The sequence below is a fragment of the Fundulus heteroclitus genome, chromosome 19 (assembly GCF_011125445.2).
Source record: "Fundulus heteroclitus isolate FHET01 chromosome 19, MU-UCD_Fhet_4.1, whole genome shotgun sequence".
In the NCBI taxonomy this organism is placed as follows: Eukaryota; Metazoa; Chordata; class Actinopteri; order Cyprinodontiformes; family Fundulidae; genus Fundulus; species Fundulus heteroclitus.
Window position 1 is genome coordinate 24,310,093 of NC_046379.1, and position 12,356 is coordinate 24,322,448.

Below are 12,356 nucleotides of genomic sequence, written 5' to 3' on the forward strand. Positions count from 1 at the left end.
ATTGCTGTTAAATCACACTGATGCTGAAGTAATCGCCATCCCTGCCCATTGGGCTGTGCATCGATGGCGGAGTTTGGAGCCGCAAGCGTAACGTCACTTCAGCAACTAATTGTTTTGTGAAATGTGTTTGTATTTATCCAATCCAACTAAATTTATTTGTTAAAAGAACACGTGTAATTGCATCAACCTCTTGCTAAGAAAAACAAACTTGCAAAACAGAGTTTTTGATTGTTAATCTTTTATTTAAAGAAATAAAGAGCAGAAGCTGCCCAGAATAGAGTGAAACCGCTACAAGCCATAAATATTGATCGGAAAAATAAAACCTAACCTTCATTTAAAGGAGATCATTTAAAAAAAAAAAAAAAAAAAAAAAAAAAAAAACGGAAGTAAATCAATAGTCCATGAAATCGTTACAGGCCCTTTAAAAACAATGAAATGTGCATGAAAATGCAGCTCAAACGCTCCTGGCTGTGGAAACAGATGAAATTCATAGCTTTAAGTCAGATGCTTGGACTTTTTTGAGAAGGGTAAACCAAAAGCTAGAACTAGGCAGTCTCTTAATTGTGATTCATTGTGAGGAGAGGAGTGCAAACCAAAACCAATGTACAACAAGAACCAAAGCCCCCCCCAACCCCCCTCCCTTGTTCTTTTTTTATTGCATTTCCGCATGCATAAAGTGTGAAGCTGCCGTACCGACAGGTCGACCGCACATTCAGGAGGCTCCCAAAGTAAACATTCATTTCTAAGAGCAAAACCAGCAGTACAAATCAAAACTGAAAATGATAGCAAACATATTTCCACACATTTGGAGTGAATACTTGTTTTCATGAGCAGGATGTGCTTTTGGGACTTTTTAATTCGTCCTAAAAGCACACCCCGTTTTTAATTAATTTTATACATTGCTCCTCAGCCAAACTGGTGTGATGACTGAGCATCGTAAATCAAATGAGTTCCTGCCCCATAACTTGCTTGTTGAAGTTGTAATCCTTAATTTGCGCTCAATAATTTTTACTGCATGTGGTTCTGTCTGAACTACACAAGTGCTGTTTTTGTGTATATTTCTCTCTATTCTGTTTTTACTGAACGACAGCAAACAATCAGTAATGCATTACATTACAAACTTGGAAGAAAGCTGCACGAACAGATCATTTATTATGTTTGGAGGCTGTTCTCGCTTAAAGGAACAGTCGATTTGAATATCTTTGGTCAATGATGCATTCATATTAAATCACTTATTTAAAAAAAAAAAAAAAAAAAAAAAAAGTTTGGCGCACATTAAGGTCCAGATCGCGCTGAAATGCTCCACATTAAGGTTTATTTTAACCTAATTTATCAGGTAAATCAACCTTACAATTGTTTCCCCGTATTCAATTTCAATATATTTCTAGATGTAAATGTAGGAAATAAAGAGTTGAAATTATAAGGATTAAAACTAACCTATTAACCAAACACTGAATTTTATGTGCAGAATAAAATGACCTACTTGAATTCACCTGTAAAATTCACAGAACAAAGCTTGTTATAATTCAAAGAAGAAGAAAAAAAAACATTTTTGAAAAAAAAATGCATAGCGTAAACAGCATTTCAAAATTCAGCTGTACTGCACTTCATACCTACTCCTCAGGCGTGGCGGCTCGTTTTCACTCGTGAAAACACGAGCGAGGCCGGACTCAGAATCAGAAGTTTTTTGTTGTTCCAGTTGGGACCTGCTGCTCAGATGGAGGGAGCGGAGGTAGAAGTCTAAAGCGCTCCCGTTTTAAACGGGGGCGGGCGGGGGGTGGGGGTGTTAAGGTAGGGTGTTTGATGGGTGGGGGTGTCAGAAGGAAGATTTTGGACCCCTTCTTCTTAATACTGCCGCTCAATACCACAGCTCCTCCAACTGGGCTGACTCCACTGTGCTTTCCTCAAACTAAGAGCTGAGCCACGGGAACCTCAGCGCTGACTCTAGCTGTCCTCCTCGTCGTCCTCCTCGCGGCTGCCCACCGCTCTCTTCCTGAGAGCTTCGTCGGAGTAACCCTGGACTCTAGGTTCTGGCCGACCCTCGGGAGACCCTCTTCGATTTCTCCAGACCCCGTCGTGGTCGTCGTCCTCGTCGTCGTCGTCATCCTCTTCGCCGTCGGCCTCCTGGTCCTCATCTTGATTCTGGATCAGCCTTTGCTGCTCCATCGCCTGTTTCCCTGCGGAAGGACCGAAACGTCATCAGTGAGGTTATAAAGAAGTTGCACTAAACGCTCTTTACATCACCAGTCCATGAGATAAAGGGCCTTAAAAAAAGTATTCATACCCCTTGAACTTTGTAAAAAAAAAAAAAAAATAGAGTGTGAAGAGTTGAAATTTTCTGTTCACAGATTCTCTCCATCCCGTCTGACTGAGCTTAAGTTGTGTAAGAAATAAAAACAAACAAAATGTCCATGTCCACCTGCACAACCTGTAGAGACCTACCCTAAAATACTTGCAGCAATTAAAGCAACATGTGGTTCTAATTTAGACGGAATAGATAAATCAAATGGGGTGGGGTCACCATTTTCAGATGATTATTTGTAAATAATGCATAATTTCCCTTCCTCTTCACAATTATAGCAATTCATCACTTGAAATCCATAAAAAGTATATCAGTTTCCAGTTGAAACAAAATATGAAATTAATCAAGGGCTATTAAAACTTGTGGAAGTCACTGATATAAATACTGGTGCAGTGTAATTTCAAGGAAAACTCACTCTGGTAGTAATCATGTGAAGAAAATCGCCGCGAGGGAAAGACGTAATCGGCGATGAACACCAGCAACTAAAAGAACAAGTCATTATTATTATTATTATTATTGTTATTAATCAACAATTCATTGCAGCGCTCCATTTCAGTTCGCTCTTCCTGTTCACAGCACAGGCTCGTTGGTTACAGACAGAAATACCCACCAGACCCAGCGTCAGGCCAGCAAACAGGGTGACCAGACCAAAGATGACATATGAGCCCCAAACAGGAATCCCCAGCTGCTCCGTCATGTAGTTATGGCAGCGCTGCAAAACACAACATGGTTCTCACATATTCACGGTCAAAGTAGTGATGTGGATATTTAAAATACACAAAGGGATTTTAACTATACGCCATCTCTCCAATAACAGATAACTGCTCTAAACAGAAACAGTGTCACCCTTAAACAGCAGATCTTCTTATTTGAATATTGATAAACACTAAACAGGAGGTTTGCTTTCGTATCAATGGGTGCTAAACATTAAAAAAAGTAACAGGATGGGTTTTTAACAGTGCTTACAAGCAGAACAATGTGTAATGAGGGCGACTGAGCTCCACCCGAAAAGAAAAGCCTGTTTTAACTTCAGAAGGAGAAAATTAATCTCCCTCTTCTGCTGCCACCCTGAGCTCATTTTATATAGATAGATGTATAGATAGATAGATGTATAGATAGATAGATGTATAGATAGATAGATAGATAGATAGATAGATAGATAGATAGATAGATAGATAGATAGATAGATAGATAGATAGATAGATAGATAGATAGATAGATAGATAGATAGATAGTATAGATAGATAGATAGATAGATAGATAGATAGATAGATAGATAGATAGATAGATAGATAGATAGATAGATAGATAGATAGATAGATAGATAGATAGATAGATAGATAGATAGATAGATAGATAGATAGATAGATAGATAGATAGATAGATAGATAGATAGATAGATAGATAGATAGATAGATAGATAGATAGATAGATAGATAGATAGATAGATAGATAGATAGATAGATAGATAGATAGATAGATAGATAGATAGATAGATAGATAGATAGATAGATAGATAGATAGATAGATAGATAGATAGATAGATAGATAGATAGATAGATAGATAGATAGATAGATAGATAGATAGATAGATAGATAGATAGATAGATAGATAGATAGATAGATAGATAGATAGATAGATAGATAGATAGATAGATAGATACTTATCCAAGTACCTTCTACAGGTGCGAAACCCATGAGTGTGCCATTTACTCACCCGGATGAACATGGAGAGCTTGAACAAGGCCGACATGGAGTTCATCCTGTGGAAAGAAGAGGGGAACGCAGCGTGTGATTGGACACGGACCTGTCTGTGTGTCACTCAAACAAATATCCGCATGCTTGCGTATCGCTTTCTAAGGCGAGAAAAATGCACCAGGAATAGCAGATATATACACAGCGATGTTTGCTGCCATTTAAAAAACAAAAAGGTAGAAACAGGAAGAAAGGAACACGCCGACTCTCGCATGCTTTTTACTGGCAACTCATTCTAGCCACTTACAGAAATGAAGATGGGCCGAACCACGAAGAGACGGGCTCCATGGACTTCCATTTCTGCTCATCCACAAAGCTGAGGAAGTCATCTTTAGTACGAGCTCCCTGGTACTTGCGGAAGACGCCGTCCTTGCAGCTGAATCGTAAAAAGGCACAGAGGTTACTTTGCACCGAGGAAATCTCACCGACGGATTCCTGATAGTCAATAATCGTTCTTATTTGTTTTATCAGTCATGTGTTTGCTGTCCAGGGTGGCAGCTGCTTCAGCACCACAGTCAAACAGCAAACCTTTAGCCATTTTAAGCAGTCTCAGCAACAGCAGATGATTCAAAACTCTTCTATCTTTATTCGACTTCTCAAGGAGACATTCACAATGCACACCTAAATAAGTCTGATAAAACAAAAAGCTCAACTATTAAAACATCTATTGGAGCATATAGTTTTGTATAATAATTAGGAGGGATTTCAATAGAAAAGAGAATTAGCTCAGAGCATATGCGACACTGAACAGCATGAAGTGATCTTCTCTACAGACCGTCTGCCGCTGAAAATAAACCCACAGAAGTGGAAGCACTGAAAACCACAAAATGTGCAGATACGTACTGATATATAGTAGGAAGTGAGGTTATGATGAATCGCCCGCTCAGACCTTAACAGAGGAAAGAGACGACTGTCAGTCAGCAGGAAGGAATAATGTCACTCTTTACCAATCAAATGCGTTTCAAGCGCCCGCGCGTTTGGACGTTTCTGTTTAGGCGTGCCACGGAAAGCCCGTGAAAAAGCTTTCAGGGGAGACGGTGAAGTCCAATGGCGGGTATGCTGTGGATCTGAGCCAAGATTCAGTAAACGGCACCATGATGACTCGACATGCCAGAGATACGTCAGCAAATATATCCATAGTCCTAACACACCATAAATAAGCTATATAAACGTTTCTTTTAGGACTTCCACTATCCTGTTTTTTTGTTTTGGTGCCTTGTAAAAAAAAAAAAAAAAAAAAAACTATCCCACTTGAATGCTTTCTGACTTTGTCATATCACAACAACAAACCCTAATGTGTCCTATTGGGTATTTGTGCCAGATCAACAAATACGGCACGTCAATTTGAAGTTAATGAAAAGAAATGGTTTTCAGATCCTTTAGCAATTTTTTAACCTTCATTTACCCAGGTGAAACCCATCGACACCAAGGTCTCTTTTTTATTTAATTTACAACCTGGCCAAGAGGTCAACAGCCCACACTGCAGAAACACTTAATGCAATACAGTAATTTAAATGTAAGCGGCATCTGTTATAAGCAGTCATTTTAATAGACAGTACAGTTTTGGACAATAAAAGATGATAGATCTGTCAACAGTATAATAAAAATACTGCTAAAATTTGGCTAATAGGTGAAATCTTTGCTGTGGCATCTTTAGGATGCTGGCACTGTTTAGACGATGCCTTTTTGGGAACTTGCAGGTGGAGAAAATCGCTAGACCACAGGGCCACGGAAGTGTCTTATAGACAAATGTTATCCGATGAGGTTAACTCCGTGTACCCAGAGAAGGCAGCCCAGCTTCTGCATGTGATTCACAATGATGGGTGAGGCGACTACTTCCTGTCACAAACCTCAGAGCAGATTGGTAAACAGTGTTCAAGGACTGAAGGCAGACATGTACAGAACGTCACCGTAATCAGTTAAGTAGAAATGTTTCAGATACAAGACGTTTAGAGGCTTTAAGCAAGATTTCTTTCGATAACAAAAAACAAGCGTCATGTTTAGTTTGCGGACCAGACTTGCAATATGTATTTCAAAACAGAGCTCAGAATCCAAAGAAAACCCGAGGTTACACCTAGTAACTTGTTCAAGTTGTTTCCATTGGGCAGCCGTTAATACGACCCTATTCTCCTGCCAATGACAAATAAAAATCCAGAAGCGTGTTGTGTGCATTTGCATGCAGCCTCCTCTACTCTGATAACCCTAAATAAAATCCAGTCTGCCCTTCCGATATCACCTCATTAGCAAACACCAGCGAGAACATCGGCCAAACAGTCTAATCCAGCATCCGCTCAGCTCCCACCTGAACGCCGATCACCCTGAACGCACCACCGTGACAGTGAAACATGGCGGCGGCAGCATCATGGCGTGGGCCAGCTGTTCTTCAGCACAGGGAAGGTGGGGAAAGTCAATAGGAAACCGATTCTAAAGCAGCTAAAAGACTTAAGACCGAGGCTGACATTCACTTTTAAGGACAACAAAAGAGGAAGGGGGGGAAAAAAATCGAGGTGAATGAATATTCTTGCAAGTCACTGTAGAAATATTGAGTGTTTTGGGAGGGGTCCATACCGGGTTGCTCTGTCACATCCACCTTGGCTATGTTGACGCCCATGTCATCCCCCCAGTCTGCAAACTCCTGCCACACCGGCTGCAGCTGCTGGCACGCGGGACACCAGGGCGCGTAGCTGCGGGAGAAAAAAAGGTGTCAATGCTTTGGGTTCGTCATGAAAGAGTTAAAAAAAAAAAACACACAAGCTCGCCGCCTCCTAGCCCACAAGTTAGCCCGCCGAGTGCCACCCAAACAGCTGGTTACCGCGGCAAATTAAGCCAAGAAAGTTCGACACACTTTGTAACATCGTAGGACTAAACCACGGTAGACGAGAGCGTCTTTTTAAACTCGTGGGCACTCGGTTTTGCGAATGTTCAATAACAAAAACTACAAAACTAGCTGCATAGCCCGCTAGCAGGACACTGACAACTCAATCATCCATTCGCCTGTCATTATCTTCTCCCAGTCCCCGTCCGTCACTTCCTTCAGGCTGTCGGGCTTGGCCGACGCCGGCCGCGGCGTTGAAAGCAGCAGCAGGAGGAGGAGAGGCCATGTCCATGAGCGGAGGTCCGCTCTTCCTGGTAAGGATAACATGATTGCACTCATGCTGCGAGCTAACAGACGAGCCGTGTCCACTCCACTTCCGGTGTGCGCCTTTCGCGTCAACGGTAGTGACGTCAGAGCCAGCCGATACAAATTATATCTCTACGCAGTACATTTTTGCTGAATATTGTTATATATATATATATATATATATATATATATATATATATATATATATATATATATATATATATATATATATATATATATATATATAATCATACTGCATATTGTTTTAGATATATTTTTATATAGATAATTATTTGTTATCTTTTTTATTTATGAAAGATCAACCTTTTCTATTATTACTAAATATTAATTTCCATGTACTATCAGCAGGTAGAGGTGTTGTTCCTAAAATGTTCAAGAGACAAGGCAAAATAAGGTGTTTTAAAGCTGAGAAACCTTGTTTGTGTGGTTATCTTATTTAAAAAAATATGTTTATCTGTTAACGAACAGCTTCATTTGCTTGTCAGTGCCTACTTTGAATCAAATACAAACAAATCAAGGACGAATAAACAACTATGACAATCAAAAATCTCTAATATGTAACAGTAATATGTACTTTATAGATACTTGTGGTACTTGTGGTCAGGTACTGTTTACAGCTAAATAACTAGTCACTCATTTTAAGCCAGTCATTTTCATGCACTTTCAGTACACGGGGCAATTACAATTATGGGGTATCTCCTTATATTTGCATTTTCAAAGCTGTGATATTAAAGTTTTAAACTTTATTAAAGGACCATGTGCCAGAAAGACAAAAATAGAGGGTGTTTTTTTTAAAGGAAGGATGTTGTCCTGCTAACAGGTTTTCTCCCTCGTTTTTTTCTGTATTTGACTGCATGCACCCTTGTATTAACTCTGACTGGTTTCCCTCTCCTTGCTGAAGACAAGAAGACCCAAAACACGATGCTGCCACCAACTTGTTTATTAGTTGGGAAGCTGTGTACAGGGTATTACAGGGTATACAGCATTAGTTTTTCTAAACACATGTAGGGCAAGGCAAGGCAAATTTATTTATGTAGCACATTTCAGTACAAAGACAATGTAGAGTGCTTTACATGATTAAAATATTGCAAAATAAAACAAAATAAAAGCGAGTTGGAATAAACTGTAGAAACAAAATAAAACGTGGGAGATTAGAAACTAAATGCAAATATTAAAAACAGTTGGACTACAAAGTTTAACTAATTATGTTTAAAACAGTTTAACTAGAACAGTCGAAGGCAATCCTAAACAAATGTATTTTTAATCTTAATTTAAAAGAGTAGTGTTTTGTAGTGTTTTGTTTGTAGGCCAAAAAGTTCCATCATGCTGCCAATTGACAATAGTACCTTCTTCCACATGTTTGATGCATCCTCTACGTGGCTTGTGGTTTTCACACAACAATTTATTTTATTTGGTTACTTATGCAACAAGGCCAGATGAATGGTGAGCATCACTGATAGTTCTCCTGTCTAAAATTCTCCTATAGTAGCGATGAATCTGTCAAGCTTCTCCAGAGTTACCACGGGTCTTTTGGCTGCATATCTGTGTCGTACTGGTGTTCTCCTTACTCGGCTTGTCAGTTTGACCATCATCTCTTTCCATGTTTGCAGTTGGGACTTAATCCTTTCCATTTCCAGATTATTGACAGAACAGTTCTCTCAGATATGTTTGAAATGTGAGATATTGTTTGATAGCCTAACTCTGTTTTAAACGTCTCTGTATCCTTATGCTGAGCTGTCTGTTCAGTTTATTGGCCTTCATGATTTGTTTGTTCATGTTGATGATCTCTAATAGACCTCTGAGGCCTTCACAAAATAGATTTTTGTTGGGAGCCCCATTTGCTACACAGGTGACTTCTGAAGACAATTGGTTGTATTGAATCTTATTTAGAGGTGTCAGAGTGAAAGGTTTTAAATACAAATGTATTCCACATTTTTACATTATTATCTTAGAAAAGGATGGAAACAACATTTCATTTCCCTCCCACTTTCCACTTACATACTTATTTACAGATGCATCTAAAAAAAAACAAAAAACAATATCAATAAATAGGATATTTTTGTCACTCATTTCAGAAAGTGAGAGTCAGATATTATCCAGATTAATGGAGTGAAATATTTCAAGCCTATATTTCTTGTATTGTTGATGACAAGGGTTTACAGATAATGAAAACTCAAAATTAAGTGTCTCGCAAAATTTTAATATTCCATGAGATTATTAATAGAATTATATTTTTAAACAAAACTGTTGGGTCTTAAAAGTCTGTTCATTTCTACACACTCAATCCTTGGTTTGGGCTCATTTTGTATGAAATCCTCCGTCAATGCGGCATAGCATGGAGACAACGAGCCTGTGGTTCTGCTGAGGTGTTCAGGAAGCCTAGATTGCTTTGATAGCAGCCTTCAGGTCATCTGCATTGTTGGTTCTGGTCTCTGTCATCTTTCTCTTGACAATACTCCACAGATTCCCTCCAGGGTTGAGGTCCAGTTGGCTGGCCAGTCAAGCACAGTATCACCATGTTCAGTGAACCAGCTTCTGGTACCTTTAGCAGTGTTGGCCAGTACCTGCTGGGAAATGAAAACAACATCTTAAAACAACTTGTCAGCAGTAGGAAGCATAAAGTTCTCTGAAGTTTCTGGGTAGACGGCTTCATTTCTAACTAAAATGCAAACTTTACTTTTATCTAAAAAGAAGACTTTGGACAACTGGACAGTGGTGCATTTTATTTGTCTATGATTGCTGTGCTCCCTTGTAGCCTTGCATACCATAGGGTTGGAGTTATGTACCACTGCCCACATCCTCCAAAGGTTGCGAGACATAACCCGCCACCTCAGGGAGGCTATAGTTTCAGTTTTGCCTATGGGTGATTCGCTGTCTTTTGTTACTCCTCTGCCTACACTGTTTTTATGCTGTTTCGTCTGTGAGTGACTTCCATTCCATACCTTTGTAATGTTACCATCATGTCCACTAGTACCATTTAAGTGTAAATTGGTAATTTTCACTATGTGTTTTTATGTCTTATTTTGGCAGTGTATTGCTATTGCTAGCACCTGTTAGCTTTGGATGCTAAGGCCTAATCAGTTGATAACGTTGCTGCCGTGAATTGATGTGTATAGTGCTACATGGCTTGTGTTGTTTTTATTGATCTAGTATTGATTGTATGGTGTTTGCTGCAATTCTGATTAATGATGTGATTATTTTCTGTTGCTTATTTGCTAATTTGTTCAGTGAATGCCCTCATTAGGCTCATGAGCATTCCTGTTGTGCTTGCTTCTCCTTTACAGACCACACTCACATGTAGCATAATGTATGTTTTACAACTCATTTTGCGACTCTGCGTGTTATGGACCATCCTCAGAGTTATATTAAAGTTGGTGTTCATGACCTCCTGTCTCCTAATTCTTTAAGCGGTATCTCCCATCCATGTTGCCACTTAAAAAAACTGAGAACTTTTTCATATTTGAATTGTTGTAGCTGTATTGTATATATTTTCTAGTTTAATGTTTTAATTTAGTTTTTTGTTCTTTTATATTATTTACTTATATTCAGTTATTTTATTGCTCTTTGAATTAATGATCACAGCAAGTACCGTCATATGTTTTGATGATATCGGTCTTTACTGTTCATGATTATATTGTTTTCTATTTATGTTTTTTGCAGGTTCAATATATATGATTTTAGGTTACTATACCTTTGAAAAATGAAAAATCCGTTTTTCATTTTTGATTGTTTCATTATCAGTACAGTTATTTCTTTTATCTGTCTGTTTCATTAATTTCATAACCTTAGCGTGTGTCTTTTGTGATTTTGCATTTGTCCTTTTGTTTTTATCCCCTGTAAAGTACTGACTGTATAAAAAGTGTTTTACAAATACATTTTCATTCATTGATTGACACTGGAACGCTGGAGATAGGCACCAGCACCCCCTGCGACCCCATGAGGGAGAAGCGGTTTGGGAAATGGATGGATGGATGGATGATTGACACTGTTACCATACTGTGTCATCCCATTACCTCATCAGCCCCCCCCTCCCCCCATTCACCACTCGTAGTTTTCTAGACCCAACCTTTCCAGCAGATAATATTTCAGCTAATCAAATTAATTTTATGTCACGTCCTGCTTATGAAATCCACTCAAAAACGTGAGTAACACATTGTCCAGACATGGTCTCATCATGTGTAGATATTTATATTTTTGCCTATGGGCAATTTTGTGTGAGTCTTGCTCCTCTGTACAGGAGGGCATGAATTTGAGTGAATGTGCAGAATGAGAGCAGTTATTATTGCTGGGAACCTGCAGGCAGATTGCACTGGCAGACGATTATCAGTGCACCTCACACGCTAAAAATACCTCCCAGATGACATCCTTTTGTGCCCCTACCAACGGCCCCCATACTCCAACCACCAGCTCTGCTCCACTTACAGCAAAAAAATGGATCTCCTTCCTGGCCAGCACTCCCCCACTCCTCTACTTTAACGTAATGCACCAAGGAAAATAAGAAGCAGACCATAGCAACATAATCTGGTTTGGTTCTCTTTCCTCAAGCTCTTCACTCTATTTAGTTTCCTGCTGTTTGGAAGCACTTACTAAATATGCCTGTGATTGTTTTATTGTCCCTCTCACATTAATGTTGGTTTAAGAATGTTTTTTTTTAGTCAGATTCTCTCGTGTAATTGTGAATCCTCACTTAACTCTGCAAGCTTTCTTCTAATTTTACATTTGATTTGCTATTGATTAAACTGATCAGAGGCTGATTGTTTCCATGGTGATTGCTCAAGTGTAGCTCAGAGGGAAAAATCATAGATATTTTTCTGTGGTGTTAACCCTTCACGTTGTTTGGGTTTCTCGTTATTGTGACCACAAATTTATACACAAGCTGAACCATTTTATCCATGTCTTTTTTTTAAACAAGAAGAATATATGGTTTCTATTTGCTTTCTATTTGCGAATAAATCACCACCACATCGTTTCAGGATTGCAGAGCATTGTGGCATCTGCATTACTGTTTGTTTTGTCTTTTTCTCTTTTTTTTTTGGCTGGATTGCAACTTTATTTTTCACTCCAAGGGATTGAACATCTATATGTCACAGTATTGTAAATTCAGAAAAATACACCTACCTGTGATGCCAAAGTGCAAAATATAAAATTGCATCCCAA

At 39.0% G+C, this 12,356-nt stretch overlaps 1 protein-coding gene across 1 annotated transcript; it reads right to left on the reverse strand.

Moving 5' to 3' along the window:
* Window positions 1–364: 364 nt before the first annotated feature.
* On the reverse strand, window positions 365–7,260 carry tmx1 (thioredoxin-related transmembrane protein 1). Its single transcript, XM_036150792.1, has 8 exons — window positions 7,033–7,260; window positions 6,626–6,741; window positions 4,901–4,946; window positions 4,305–4,433; window positions 4,020–4,065; window positions 2,913–3,014; window positions 2,718–2,784; window positions 365–2,177 (listed from the first exon to the last, which is right to left on the reverse strand). Exons 1-8 carry the CDS (start codon window positions 7,209–7,211, stop codon window positions 1,945–1,947), a joined length of 918 nt encoding a protein of 305 aa, XP_036006685.1. The 5' UTR covers window positions 7,212–7,260; the 3' UTR covers window positions 365–1,944.
* Window positions 7,261–12,356: the final 5,096 nt, after the last annotated feature.

Excerpts from the sequence above, each read along its gene's own strand:
- tmx1 (XM_036150792.1), bottom strand. The coding sequence starts at position 7,211 with ATGAGTGCAATCATGTTATCCTTACCAGGAAGAGCGGACCTCCGCTCA. Across the intron at positions 6,742-7,032 it reads GGCGAATGGATGATTGAGTT|CTACGCGCCCTGGTGTCCCG; the intron begins GTCAGTGTCCTG and ends TTTCTCCCGCAG. Across the intron at positions 4,434-4,900 it reads TCACTTCCTACTATATATCA|CTGCAAGGACGGCGTCTTCC; the intron begins GTACGTATCTGC and ends TTTACGATTCAG.